The sequence below is a fragment of the Puma concolor genome, chromosome B4, assembly GCF_028749965.1.
Source record: "Puma concolor isolate L17-30 chromosome B4, mPumCon1.1.hap2, whole genome shotgun sequence".
NCBI classification, from domain to species: Eukaryota; Metazoa; Chordata; class Mammalia; order Carnivora; family Felidae; genus Puma; species Puma concolor.
The window spans coordinates 105,544,915-105,559,899 of record NC_141673.1 but is presented as its reverse complement, the minus strand read 5'-3'; the positions used below and the strand labels follow the sequence as shown (position 1 = coordinate 105,559,899).

Sequence of the window (14,985 nt, the reverse complement as noted above, 5' to 3'; positions counted from 1 at the left end):
ATTGTAGGCGGTTGCCCTGTTCTGGACTCTGGCGGGGCACTCGCTTTCCCCAGCTTGTGGGGCCCTGAGCCTCAGCTTCTATCTCTGCAGACTGTTTGCAGACACCCATGGCCCTCACCCATTTTTCCTCTCTCCACATAAACTCACCAGGAGTTTCTGGTCCTCCGGGTTCCCTGGCTTTAAGCTCCCAGCCTGTCTGGGAAGGTTTCCGCTCTGGCTCGGGGGCCCCACTGGAGACAGCATGTCTGCAACCATTCCCCTCTCTCACTGCCTTTTCCACCCTGGCACCCAAGACAGAGCCTCTGTGATCTGCGGTGGGCGGGGCGTGTCAGAGGACCTTCATGGGGCGGTTGGGGCCGAGGGAACACTAAGGAAAAGAGACCTCAGACCGACTTCATAGCTTATGGAGTACCACTTATCGGGCCCACAACATGGGCAATGAGTAACAATATGACTCTTTTTTAAGTTTATTTATTTTGAGAGAGAGAGAGTGCACACGTGGAGTGGGGGGAGGGGCAGAGATAGAGGGGGAGAGAGAAAGAATGCCAAACAGGCTCCATGCCTCAGGGCTTGATCTCACAAACTGTGAGATCATGACCTGAGCCGAAACCAAGTCGGACGTTCAACCAACTGAGCCACACAGGCACCCCAACAATTTGACTCTTCAAAGTGTCCAGAGCACTTTACTTCAGGAGTTTGTGTGTATGTGTGTGTGTGTGTATGTGTATGTGCGTGTGTATGTGTGTGTATGTGTATATGTGTGTGTATGTGTATGTGTGTGTGTATGTGGGTGTGTGTGCATGCGCATATATGCATAAAGAGCAGATGCAGGGTTATAACTTGGGGTCTGATTTCATCTCATCTAGGCTGTTTGAGTTTTAAACTGGTGGCCTGATCTGGCAACTATGATTTGGCCAGTATGATATTTAAAGAACAACTCTTGAAGGTGAACGCCTCCAGGCACTGTCCAGTTTGCCACAGGCTCCCCCAGTCCCTATTATTCATACCTGACCTTTTCACATAATCTGTGCCGTGGGGGAAGAACTGAGAACTCTGCAAGGGAGGGCACGGGAACACTTGCTTTGAGCAGGATAGGGGACCAAAGGCAAGTGGTCTCAGGCGTCCCTGTGCCTAGAAAAGGGGTGGTTCATGGCTTGTTCACGTATGGATTTCCCATTCTGTAAACCCTCTGATGTAATTTATTGATCCTGGTCAACTCCCCCTCCCACCTGAGCTCTTCCCTTTCTCAAGGAAGGGGGATGGCTAAGTTTGATTTCAGAGATAGATATAAAGTGTCATGGGGCACATGGGTGGCTTAGTCAGTTGAGCATCTGACTCTTGATTTTGGCTCAGGCCATGATCTCAGAGTTGTGAGATCGAGTCCCGCATCGGGCTCCGCACTGAGCATGGAGCCTGCTTAGGATTCTCTCTCCCTCTTTCTCTGCCCCTCTCCCCACTCTCTCTCTCTCAAATAAAAAATAAAAAAAGTAAAAAAAAGAAAAAAATGCCAGGACACAGCAGCTCCCATGGTAGAGTGGACTCCGAAGCCAAAAAGGACAAGGTTAAGCTGGCTTTTCTGAAGTTTGGGGCCTCAGCTGCCTCCCCAGCCCACCAGCGCATCCAAATGTGCTTAGAAATCATCCTCCCCTTTACTGTAGGCAAAAGCATTTTTACCTGACTGGCACTCCTCCACTTTGTGAGGCTAAGACTGTCCCTGCTTTCTAGGCACCCTGAGTTCTTCCTGGGAATCCCTTCCCCACCTGAGGCTGGGCTTCCGGGGAGCCCACCTCCCAAGGCGGTGGTTTGCCATTCCCAGCTGCTCACTTTGCTTTCCCTGTATGTCCCCCTTGCTTGGCTGGACCTTGGTGCTGGCCTGGGATTGGCCCCTCCCCCTCTCATCCAGTGTGCTGCCCTGTGCACGAGCTGAGGAGTGGACTCAGGTGCGCTCAGTCCCCTCCAGCCAATCCCCCTAAGCTGGGAGAGCTCTGGGAGCTGAGGAAGCCTTGAACTCTGCTGACACTGGAGCCTCTGACCCCTGGGGTGTGGACTTCCCATTTGCAGGCTGTGGTCTGTGGGGAGAAACTGCTCCCCCATCTAGCCTGGCACCCTACTTTTGTAGTTCTCCCACCCCGCTCCCTGCAGAGCCCCATAAGGGAGGGCTGGCTTTGGTTTGGGGCCTCCAGGAACAGCCTGGGCTCCTCCTCCAGCTCACCTCCCAAATCCATCCTTCATGTAGAGGCCACCTGGAGGGAGACTCTTAACTTCTGGTTGGGTCCCTTGTGTCTGCTGTCCCTGTAGACAGGAAGCACAGCTGTGCCCTTCTGTTCCATCCCAGTGTGGCCCAGGGATGTGGGTTCTTGAGCCTCAGATCAGAACTCCCCCCACTCAGTCAGAGAGAGAGAGAGAGAGAGAGGGAGAGAGAGAATGCTTACAGAGAGAATGCTTGTCAGCCTTGTAAGCTTTTAGCTGTGGAGGTGAGGGGACAAGGTTATGGGAATGGGGGTTAGGGCAGGGGAAAGGAGCAGAATCAGATGGTGGGGGTGGGGGGAGCTTGAGGCAGAGGGGCACAGACTAATGAGATTTTGGAAGAAGGAGCCGGGACTGGGGTCTGTGGGGGAAATATCATAATCACAGGGCTTGAGCTCAGCTCACTGGAAAGGCTAGCACGTTGTCCTAAAATAGGCAGAGGCACAGAAGGCGCTCTCTGGATAAATCTTATAGTCCACCTCCTACCTCCTACTCCCCTAAGGGCCCTGGTAACCAGCCTCCAAGATGGTCCTTAGTGATCCCTACCTCCTGGCACCCACACCCTTGATCCACAGTGTATCTGATGGAGTGGTGGCAAAAACGGCTTCTTCTGCCTTGACCTCTTGTGTCATTTGGGAAAGCCAATGGCCATGCCATGTGGACACTCAAGCACCCAATGGAGAGGCCCATGTGGAAGGAGCCAAGGCCTCCAGCCAAGGGCCATCACTGATGTGTCAGCCAGGTGAATGGGCCACAGTGGAAGTGGATCCTGCAGTGCCACTCAAGCCTTCAGATGACCACAGGCCTGGCTGACACTGACTGTAACCTCCCGAGGGGCCCTGCGCCAAAAACATCCAGCCGGGTGGACTCTGATTTCCTGACCCACAGTGAGTGTTTTAAGCTGCTGAGTTTTGGAGTAGTTTATTAAGCACCAGCAGGTAACTACTATAGGCCCTTGGCTTCCCTGCATACGAGAATCCCCGTCTCCAAGGATCAGTTGTGGCCTCTTGTCAGAGGCATCCCTCAGCACTCCGGGAAGAAGATGCCTCACTGGTATTCCTCCTGAGTCCTTTGCCTTTCTCCCACATCCTCGCCACCTCTGGCCCTCCAAATCCATCCCCGGACCCTGGGCCTTGCCCTCTTCTCCCGGTTCTGAGGCAGGTGAGGCCTGCCTGCCACCCAGGTCCTCACGTGCCCACTCCCTGTTGACCACGGGCTGATTGGATCTGACAGGGAAGAAAAGCTGGTTAGCCAGTCATCAATACAGAGAGGCTGGGAGGACCACAAGCAGAGGGCTGCTGAGGGCCCGGCAGTTACGTGGGGCTGAGGTGGGTTGGTGCTGTGGGACCCGGCGTCCTGCATTCCAGCACTCTGTGCTTCTAGTGTGACCGCTGGCATGGTGGTCAGAGCTCACTCCCTGACAAGGCCAAGGCTGAGCCCCTCTGCAGGGTGAGCATCCAGCCCTGCTGATGTAACAAGAATCCAGCCCAAACTCCTGATGTGATCACGTCCTGAGGCTGTTTCTGCCCACACCACCTCACCAATCTGCTAAGGGCGTCCTCAGCGGCACCTGAGGGCCTGGCCCTGAGACCAGAGCTCGCACAGTCCACATCTGCAGTGGGTAGGCCCCCACAGAGAGACTCCGTGCCCTCCTCCCCACTTGGCTCCCGGCCTACCAGAGTGCGTGAAGGCAGCCTGCGCCCACCTGGCTGGTCCTCAGCAAGTGCAGTTGGGCTGGGTCTATTGGTGAGAGGAGGGGCCCCGTGAGAGGGTGGGGATGAGGCCAGAGAGTGGCCAGTGCAGGCTTGTGGGGCAGAGGAGAAACAGACCCTACCAGGCTGCAGGCTTTTCCTCTGAATTAATTCTAATGATTTTTTCCTCTTGATTCTTCAGGGCTTTTTACAAATAATTGGACTGTCTGGAAATAGTGACAATTTGATTTCTCCGACCATCATGCTTTCATTTTTCCTCCTTTTCCTTCACTTGGTGACTAACGATGGTGGGAGCAGGTACCGTCCCTTCCTTCCTAGTTATGAAAGGCGTTCTGATATTCCACGCCTAGGTGTGATGGCTGGTGTAGGTTTAGGTAGGTATCACTTATAAGGCCATGACATTTTCCTCTGTTCTAACGTTGCTGGTTTTGTTTGTTTATTTATTTATTAAAAAAATTTTTTTTAGTATTTATTTTTGAGAAAGAAAGAGAGCATGAGCAGGGGAGGGGCAGAGAGAGAAGGAGATGCAGAATCTGAAACAGGCTCCAGGCTCTGAGCTGTCAGCACAGAGCCCGACTCAGGGCTCGAACTCACGAGCTGTGAGAGCATGACATGAGCCAAAGCCATGCTCTCGGATACTTAACAGACTGAGCCACCTGGGTGCCTCAATGTTGAATTTTATTGATTGCCTTTTCTGCATCAATTGAAATGATCATATTGTTTTTCCCCTTTAATCTGTTAATGTAGTGAATTATATTAATGGGTTTTTCTAATATTTAACCATCTTTAATTCCTGGGACTAATCGAGTTCGGTCATGGTTTATCACATTCTTTGTTCTTCACTGCCAGATTCAGTATGTTATTTTGCCTCTACAAGTATTGTATTTATGCTCAGGAGCAAGAGTGGCCTGTAGTTTCTCTTTTCTCATATAAGCCTTGTCTGGTTTTGTTTTTGTTTTTAAGATGACTCCAGAAAAGGAGTTTGGGAAATTTCCTTCTTTTGTTCTCCTCTCTGAAAGAGTTAATGTAAGATTAGAACTATCTGTTCCTTCAGTGCGTGGTAGAATTTTGCAAAATCATTTGGCCTGGTTTTGTATCATTTTCATGGAGGGAGGTGATAGATTTTTAACTACCCATTCAAATTTCTTTAATGATTATACATCTCAAATTTTCTGTTTGTACTTGAGTGAGTTTTGGTAAGGTGTTTTTTTAGAATAGTATTCATTCTGTGAAGGTTTTCTTTCTTTCTTTCTTTCTTTCTTTCTTTCTTTCTTTCTTTCTTCCTTTTTTTATTTAAGAGAGAGACAGCACGAGCAGGGGAGAGGGGCAAAAGGAGAGAGAGGGAATCCCAAGATGGCTCCACGCTCAGCACAGAGCCTGACATGGGGCTCGTTCTCAGAACCCTGGGATCATGACCTGAGCTGAAACCAAGAATTGAACGCTCAACTGACTGAGCCACCCAGTCTCTCCCTGTGAAGGTTTTCAAATGTGTTGTAATACGGTGTATAGTTTGGAGTTTTTCTGGAGTAGTCTCTACTTAAAACCACATTTCTGCAGTGCGGGTAGTTCCAACCCTTGTTGCCTTAACGTACTTATCTGTGACGACTCTCATCTTCATGATCAGTAGTCAAATGGGAGCTTTGTCTATTTTATTAGTCATTTCTTAGAACTAACTTCTGGTTTTGTTAATTCTGTCTATTGTGTATGTCTTTCCTATTTCATTATTTCTGCTTTTGTCTTTGTTATTTCCTTCCCCCTACTGCCCGTAGGATTATTCTGTTGTTATTTTTGAGGCTTTAATTTAACGTCTTAAATGAAAGTCTCCTTATCCATAAAAGGAAGCAGTTGGACTGACTTACCTGTCTGCTTCCAGGTCGGATGTTCTGGGACCCTGTGCCTCCCTGTGATGGTGGCACAGGGGGTGGCACAACCCCCTTAAGCCTGGGGGTTGGTGGGGAGGCCACTTCCTAGCCCAGATGTCTTAGAAGGAAAAAGGATTGGGGGTGCTGGGGGGAGGGAAGTTGGGAATGTGGGAATAAGAGCCAGCTCTCCTGGTGGCTTCCTGCCTTCCCGCAGCTAGTTCCCACAACTTTTCCAGAGTCTGCCTTGAGGTTCTTCAGGGTCATGGAAGCAGGAAGCACCGAGGTGCTCAGGGCTGGCTAATGGGGTTAGGGCGCCTGGTTCCCTCGGGAAAGGAGCCACCCAGACCTGCAGGAGGGATGGAGGGACAGAGGAAAGAGTTTCCAGCCCTCCTCCTCATCTCCCGACCCAGTTCTCTCACCCTCCAGCCTCTTCCAGAATGGAATTTTCCCAGTGGAACCAGTTCTGACTCCAGGCTGGGACATGGGGCCTATCGCTGGGCCTGGCTCCTTCCTGGGAAGGGGAGGGGAGCACATAAGAGCTCAGCCTGTGACTCCAGGCCACTGGGCTCTGTCTGGGCCCCACGTGCTCCTGGAGGGAACACATTCCCCTGTCCTGTGAAGGGTCTCTCAAGGCCAGAAACGCCTGGTGGTGGCCTCTCCCAGCCATGCTTTGCCCAGGGATGGAGAGCTCTTCTGAGTTCTGTCCCCCCTGGCACTCCCCACCTGCATCTGTGACCCTGGCTGCTGTCTTGTACCTCAGTGGTTCACTCTGTGGGTCAGAGGAGAGAGGGAGCTGGTGGCCAGTGAGTAGAGGAGTGAGGGGACCTACTGGGCAGGGTGTTGACAGGGTGCTGGAGCGGTGTGGAGCCCCAAGAAAAGCGGTCCTGAGCATCAGACGGGCAGAGCATCGCTGAGCTAAGGAATAGTGAGGCATCCTCCCGAGCCATTTTCCACAGGCAATCTGACAACAGTGGGCACGAGCCCCTGCTGCTGGTGTTTGAGGAGACTTCCTCCCTGGGACCCAGAGTCTGGCTGGGCCTCTTGCTCTAAAACCCCCTCCATCCATGGGTTCCCTCAAGGTGGCTCCACAAGGACACCATGGGTGGCTGGTAACTGAATTTCATCCCAGGTGTCAACATTTGTTGACTGGTGGTGATTCCTGAAAAGCAGTGGTCAATTAGCCACATCTGTCAGGGCTGGGGAAGGAAGATAGGCTCGCCAAGGCGCACAGTGGTGTTCTGCCTGTCCTACTGGACGAGAAATCAACCCTACTACAGTTTTGTGAAATTCACTCTGAGGTCGGAAAAGGTGCCAATCCCAGGGCCTTGTGGGTAATGGGCCATGGAGTCCATGCAGTTATATTTTATTTATTTATTTATTTATTTATTTAATGTTTATCTATTTATTTTTGAGAGAAAGAGAGAGAACACAAGCAGGGGAGGGGCAGAGAGAGAGGGAGACACAGAATCCGAAACAGGCTCCAGGCTCTGAGCTGTCAGTGCAGAGGCCCACGATGGACTCAAAACCAAGAACCATGAGATCATGACCTGAGCCCAAGTCGGACACTTAACTGACTGAACCTCCCAGGCACCCCCTATTATATTTTAAATTGCAAACCTGAGTCCCCTTGGTTTGGGGTGACAGGGAAGACAGGGAGGGGGAAGAGTGCTGCCTGTGGGCTCATGGCGCCCTGGGGTGGGCTCCTCCCCATCAGGAGAACCATACGGGAGCCCTGGGTCTGGACAGTACTGCCCGCCGGCAGGACAGCATTTCCTCACTGTGGGTGTTTCTCTTCTGGGGCCTGCACTGGTGGCCTGGGTCCTCCTGCTACGGCCCAGCCCTTAACGCCACCCCTACCCGGCCTGCCTCTGGAACAGCCTGACAGCCTGCTTTCAACCCACCTCCTTTCCCGCTGATTATCATGCCCATCTGTCTGGAGTTTTCCAGGAGAAGCCTAATTTTATTATTTCCTCAGTATAAGTAGTTCTTCAAATGCATTTAAGTAAGAGATAGTAACGATTTTCATGTAAGTAAATTCATATATTAGGAAATATCTCGGTTTCTGCCTCAAAACACTGTGGCCATTCAACATTGTGGAGATGGTCTCTGAACTGCTCACCTGCCCTCAGACCTGACCTTGACCTTGTTGAATATGCCTCCCCGCAGAGGCCTTCCTTGACTGTTCACTCTGACACAGCCCTTCCCTGTCACCTCTAGCGTGCCAGCACTCACTATGTGAGAGTAATTGGTCTGTTTGTGTGTGACGGTACCACTCTGTGTGAGCTCCCGGAGGGCAGGAATTTTGTCCCATTCACTGTGTACCCCCCACCCCCAGGCGGGGGCCTGGTGCATGCTGGGGCTTCGCAGCCTTGCTGACTTTCCCTGGATTCTAGCGCTGGCATCTCGTTCTGGCCCATTGCTCTCAGCTACAAGCCTATCCATCCCTGTCTCCCTTATTGGAAACATTCTAAGTCAATGGCTGATGAGTTTGAGTTTCCCCCCAAAGGGTCACTACCAGGGAGAGTCACTGGCCCTGGCTCTCCAGCCCTGTGGAAGATGGATCCAGGGGCCTCTGTTAGAGACAATGGTCTTTCTCTCTTGCTGAGCCAGGAATGGCAGTTCCTTCCAGATGACCTCAGGGGCCGGCAGGCTTGGAGAATGGTGGCTAGCCTGTGTTCTCACACAGAAGCAGCCCTTTTGGCCTTTGGCCCTCTCCCAGGCCTGGGCTGAGCTGGGTCCCCTCAGGGGTGCTCTCGAGGGGCCTGTCCTCAGATTCTTGGGTCAGAGAGTTCCCAGGATGGGACAGGTCCTAGCTGGCCCCAGGCTGCTCCTGGAATTTCCCGTTTCCTGGAAGGAGGGTAGAGGTCATGTTCCTCTCCACTTTTACAGGGGATAATGGGACCCAACCTGGGGAGCTGTCTGGATTTCAGGGTGTTCAGAGTTCTGGTCACCAGGAGAGCTGGTTGCCCTCTTTGCAGGTGTCCCTGGCCCCGCCATCTTGGCTGGTTGCTTTTTTCCCATGGTGCAGTGCCTCTGATGCTTCAGCTTTGCTGGAAGGCTCTCTCCTCTCTCCTCTGCCAGGAGAAATCACTCTCTGTGAAGCCTCTGTCCATGGAGCCTGATGTGAGCATTGCGTGTAGCTGTGAATGCTGGCCCAAGTCCCTTGTGTCTCTCCCTAGCCCTGATTTTCTTGTTTTCTCCTGCATTACGCCAGCTTGTCTTCGTCTTATCCTGCCGCCACCAAATCTCAGCATCCCCTCCAGCAACCCACAGATGTTTGCACCCCCACACTCTGTGGTTCCGTGTACCTTCCCTGGTAGTGTTCCCTCAGTCCCTTCACTTGAGCCTGGTGCCCTCCACACAGGGCTTGTCAAAGCAGACCTGTGATTAGACAGGCTTTGGGGGGTTGACCATGGTCAGTGGGACCCTGGGTCCCCAACATGCCCCTGTTCTCCATTGCAGAAAGTCATGCAGGGCAGATGCGGTCCTGGTCCCTTGTCTCTCACTCTACTGAGATGCACACTGCCAGTCATGGGGCCTCCTCCCCCCAAAACTGCTCCGGTCTCCACGGTTAGGTGCTCTCTTACCTGGCTGACAGGTAAGTTGGTGGGGTCAGCTCCATGGCCCTGCATCCCCAGCTCTGACCCATCATATGACCCCCCACACCCAAGTCTCCTTTAGTTAAGTTGGGGCTTCCTAACCATGTCCCATGGTGGCACAGAGGTACCTCCTCCTGGGGTGAGGGGTGACATCACTGTGGCCAGAAGAGAGCAGACTGGCAGCCCAGTGCTCAAAGACCTCAGGTCGGAGGGCCTCAGAACAGCCTCTGGCTTTGGCCTCTGGACAATCAGACACTCTGATTTAAAGTGGGACTTCCCTCTGAGAGAACAAAACAAATGCAACCAACACAAAATTTGCTCAAGTGACATATTTCAATATAATCTCTAAAACTCTATGAATTGAACAGATAAAATACCTCTGGGCTATTTTGTTACAAAATATTTGCCATTTGGATTAGTCGCTGGGTGCAGCCACCCTGCCTTTCCCTAGAGAGGTTTCTCTCCAGCGGGGTGAAGGGGCATATGCAGGGAGGTGGGGTGCAGCAAGAAGGTATATACAGCAGAACACAGGGACAGATGGACGGATGGTTACCAGGGAAGCCTATTGGACACAAAGACACATTCTGGCAGGCTGTGGGGGCACAGGTGCAGGGGTGGGGGTGTCAAGGATCTCAGGGGTCAAGGGCTCAGGGCTGATCAATACGTGTGCCCTTGGAGGCAGGCAGGCTTCCAGCTCAAGCTGCCAGGGCGGGTCTTACTCCAGGTGTGGGGTGGGACTTGCCTGAAACCATGTGGGAAAGGGAGTTGTATTTCCCATTCTTGATTCTGGAGTTGGGGCCAGATGGATAAAATTGAGCAAGGGGCCCAGATCCTCTAAAATAAGGCCTAGAGAGTTGATAAAGTGGGGCCACCTTGGGGTAATCGGACATGTACCCAGGACGCTGTGTCTGGGGGCCCAGTCAGCCCTCCACTGCCCCCACCATCTTGGGAGCCAGGGGGAGCCGAGAGCATCTGCAGCTGGGCTCACTGGGAGAGCTGGAGGCTCTGCCACGGCTGCTGCCATGGGAGGAGCAGGAGGCTTATCCCAGGTCTTTGGGGATGAGGCTCTGGGGACAGGGACAGCGGTGGGTCTCAACTTTAGCCTGTTGGCTGATCAGGGGAGGGCGGTTATAGGCAATGGGAACTCTTGCTTCCCCAACAGTGAGGGGGCCCCATTGCACCCCGCTTCAGGCCATCAGGAATTAAAAGGTCCTCATAGCTCGGGCTTGGTGTCACGTGCTGCTGACCCAAGGCTGGTCCGCCTCCTAAGCCAGGCCTCCCAGTGCTGCCACTGCAGTGACGGGGGGGCGGGGAAGCCCCCACCTGGGGAAGGGGCCCTGAGATGCCTGAGCATCTGGGTCCTCAGAGAGAGGCTCCAGGCACATGTCAGCCCTGAGGCTGAGCCCTTCCAGGTTAGGGCTGTGGCAGAGGTGGGGGGAGGGGCCAGAGTTGGCACGCCCATCAACAGGGAGGTGGGCACTGTCAGCGAGAAGCACTATGTGAGTAGGTGACAAGGGGATCCGATGGCTGAGACCGTGTCCCTTCTCAGCAGCTCCGGCACTCATGGTCCCCACCCTATGAGCACACTTAGCCGCCTCACAGCCCCTCTTCCTCCCTGCTGCCTACACTCCCTTCCAGCATGGCTTCTCATTTGAGCTTCATCCACTCCCTCCTGAGTCCCCGACTCCTGCGGCCTAGGCCTGCACTTTTTAAGGGTGATCCCTGCCTTGGCCAAGGGCACCAGAGGGGACTGAATCCTTGTGCTCCGTCTGTCAGCCAGTCTGTTCCAAAAGGCTGTGGATTGGAGCCACCTGTTATAGGGAAGACCCAGGACAGGGGCCAGGGCAACAAGGACGGGGGACATTAGCTGGGCAGCCACCGAGGGAGGAGGCGGCAAATTGGTCACAAGTTATGGAAACCAGGCTGACAAAGACACAGCCAGAAATAAACTCACTGGGTGACATCATACTGACGTCTGGGTGACCACACACACACACACACACACGCACACGAAACTAGGTCATCTGGAACCTCCTAGAGTGGGGGAGGACTCTGTGCCTCCTAGCTGGCTCAGGGCACTCCCTTTAGGGCACAGGGTAGGCATCAGGAAGAAGCAGATTCACTTTAGACCTGCCCAATATTCACTGCCATCTCTTGGCATGCTTTGATAATGGGCTCCAAGTGGGACAGGATCTTAATGAAGGACAGCAACGAGCTCTTGGCACAGGACTGGAGAGTCCAGCCTGGTTTGGGACAGAACTTCCTTGAAAGGCCTGGGATTGGGGCAGGCTATGCTGCTGCCCCAGGTCTTTGGGGCTGGGCTGCCTGGGTTCCGTGGGGTCTCATAAAAGCTGACCTGGGAGGTCAGCGAGCCCAGCTTGGCTCTCCTTTGCAATTGTGAAGGCGAAGGGGTCTTTTAGCCACTCCTACTGGAGGCAGGTCTGGCACCTTCTGGGGTGGGGGAGGGGGGTCAGGGATTTAAAGGCTGAAGGGCTGGTTTGGGATGGCAGCAGGGGGCGTGCAAGCACCTCTGGACCACCTGCTCCTCTCACCCGTGGATGTGTGCAAACCTCTCCTGGAGGCCACAGAAATCATTCAAGAGGGAGTCTGGTCGTGGGTCCAAATTCTACCTCTGCTGGCTGCATTTGTCCCTGGGCAAATCACTGCTCCTTCTCCCTGTTTGTACTTCCACATTGGAAGAACCCGTGTGTGTTTAAGTCCAGGCCCTGGGCACTTTGCATTGGCCAGGTCATATCTGGGGCTAGAAAACGAAGAAACCCTTTTAAAAGTTGGATTTTATGGATGTAGGACCTCACAATTCCATGGCTCTGCCGACTTGATCTTTCCCTTTTAACCTTTCTCAAAACTTTCCTGAAGTCTGAGCAGCCCTGGGCAGGCAGGGCCCAGCTCCTGAGAAAGCAGGAAAAGGCCCTGGGAGGAGGCAGAGGGTGTGACCAAACTCCTGAGACTGCTGGGCTTCGGGGTGCAGCAGAGGAAGCCTCCTTACCTGGCCTGAGGCCTGGGACCTAACACACTCAAGACTCAGAAGCCGGTTAGGCCCTCAGCTCTTGCTTTCTTCAGTCCACGGCCCAAGTGGCCAGAGTGGTGGCAGGAGGAAGAGGAGGTCTGGACGTGCCTGGCTGTGTGGGGCCCCAGGAGAGTGAGGTGGTGTCTCCAGATTGGGGGGAAGGGGTGCTCAATGGAGTGAGGGGAGCAGGGTTGGGCGAGGCAAACCCAGGTGCCAGGGATTGGGATTCTCTTTCCAAAATGATGGTGATCAGTGACCAGTAGTGCATCGTGCCAGGGCATGGGGAGCAGCGAGCAAAGGGGCGGTGGGGGCTGCTGGGTGCAGCTGAGGGCCCCCCAGCGGCCAGCCCTCCTGGGACAGCAGCAGGGTGGGGGGGGGGGCAGAGCCTACACCAGGCTCCTGGAGCCGCTGGAGTAGCGGCGCCGGTGCAGCAGAGAGCCAGGCGGGCAGTACTGGTGAGGGTGGTTGTAGGGGGGTGGGGGCGGGGGCAGCGGAGGCTGGTGGATGACCTTGACCGGGGAGCCTGGGCCACCCAGGGGTGTGGAGCCACAGGAGTCGGAGGAGGACGAGGTGTAGCAGGAGAGAGCCTGGCTCAGCAGGGGCTCCATGCGGGCCAAACAGGGCTTGTCCAGGACAATGACCTTGACAATTTGTTGGCATTGCACCAGGGTCCCGGGGGGTGTGGGTGGCAGCGGCGGCAGCGGCGGGGGCTGCTCCCTCAAGGGGCTAGGCTGCGGGTCTGGCAGTGGCACCGGCGCTCCCCTCTCGGCCCCCAGCCCGGGGTTGTGCTGAGACGTTTGAAGCCTGTTGTGAATTGACACCTAGTTTAGAAACAGCCAGAGAAGCATGAAATGTTACAAAACTAATTCCCAGCTGCTAGGACTGGCTACCCTGAGCCTCCCTCCCCACCATTCCTGTCTCCTATGCCCCTAGGAGGCTCCCAGCCCTCACCTGAACCCGCCATCTCTCCACCCACCTGGAGGAAACCTGACTGCTGAACCCAAGTGCCGACCCTGGGTGGGGAAGGGAGAGCCCGTCTCCTCACCTGTGAGATGGGCACCTAGGCCAGCCGCCCCTAGGGTTCTGCAGTGCTCTGCAGTCACATTTCACAGGCAAACCTCTCTCTGCCTCCCTCTCTACCACCTCTGAGCTTGGAAAACAGGGGAAATTGTCTTTGCCCCCTCCTTGCCTCCCAGAGCTGTGTTGAGGGACAGTCAGTCATCTTTGAGCCTTTCAAGCCCCCTCCTCCCACCCGCTTTGTTAAAGGAGAAGCTTCATTGTTCTGTCGAATTACAAAGGTGCCCAAACCCAAAATGCCAGGGCCCCTTGAATACGTGATCTGGACCTACCGGATCCTCCTGGATCCCCAAGGCCAAAACCATGCATGTGAAAGCAGCCCAGACAGCCAAGGCCAGAGTGTGGTCCCAACTGCCTTTCTGGCCCAGCCTGCGTCCCAGTTAAACGTGTCCCGCTGCAGGAGAGGGTACCCAGAAAGGACTCTAATCTTCACCCCCTCTCTCAGCCCCTGGAAGTCACTGTGAACCAGCCTGGCCTCCTCTTGCTGGCAGGGGGAGGTTGAGGAAATGGGAGGAAGGGAGCTAGCACCTTCTGGGAGGGGAGGGGTTAATTCCTCACCCTCTAGCTCCCCAGCCTGTAGGTGCAACATGCCTCAGTCCCCTTCTAACACCTGGCCTTCTGGAGTGGCTGAGACCTTCACCCTGAGGACGCATCCTACTGCCCTTGGGCATCGTCACCGAGGATGGGCTGCCCAGAAGAGCACAGAGGGGGAAATCGATGCTGTAGGGGAGGGGCCTTGACCGCCAGGCCTAGACCAAGATGGCTCAGCTCAAAACTATCTCAGAGACCTAAACCAGCAGATCCTATTGTCAGCAGAAGGTGCAGTCTCTGGGCCTGTGCCCTCCCCTTGGGCTGCTCCACAGTTCCCCAAGCGCCGGCTCCGTCCGCCCCTTCAATATCCACATTGCAGGCTTTGCTCTTCCCTCTCAACCTCCAACTTTGGCAGCGTTTTCTAGGCCTGAGATTCCCCCCAATGAAATGAAGGAGCCCCTGAGTCCCTCAGTGCCCTGCCAGGACACAGGGCAGGCACAGGGCATTGCTGGGGGCCACCTTCCTCCTGGGGAGCCCTCTGTGGACCTCATTCTGGCAGAAGGCCTCTGCCCCCCGCTGCCGGAGGGCACTGGCTCCTTGCCCTGCCTGCATGGATTCTGAGTTATTCCCCACGAGAAAAGTGGCCTGAACGGTGGGTGCAGGCTTTCTGCCCTCCTGCTCCCCCAGACTGTACAGCAGAAGTCTGACCGCCCTAATCCAGACCCCCTGAGCCTGCCTTCTCTTCCCAGGGGCCGTGACCCTCCCGCCCACACAGCACCGCAGCTTTTGGCTCCTCCTCGCCTCTTCTTCACTTCTCGCTTCCTGATCCCCTCCACTGTCTGCACCTCCCTCATCTCCACCCCAGCCTGGATCCCGTATCTCTAATGGTAAGTGAGCAGCAGGAAGTGACAGCAAAACATTCATTTTGA

At 54.5% G+C, this 14,985-nt stretch overlaps 1 protein-coding gene across 8 annotated transcripts in view; it reads right to left on the bottom strand.

Annotated features, from left to right (window-relative positions):
* Positions 1 to 9,734: 9,734 nt before the first annotated feature.
* The window catches only part of IQSEC3 (IQ motif and Sec7 domain ArfGEF 3), a 108,841-nt gene continuing 103,590 nt past the window's right edge, over positions 9,735 to 14,985 (bottom strand). For 2 of the 8 annotated variants that reach the window (XM_086714345.1, XM_086714346.1), the window contains one exon: positions 9,735 to 13,269. In XM_086714345.1, the coding sequence (XP_086570471.1) occupies positions 12,835 to 13,269 (435 nt within the window). In that variant the 3' untranslated portion in view covers positions 9,735 to 12,834. The remainder of the gene's footprint in view (positions 13,270 to 14,985) is intronic. The other 6 variants (XM_025930352.2, XM_086714353.1, XM_086714349.1 and 3 more) reach the window with 4 other exon arrangements.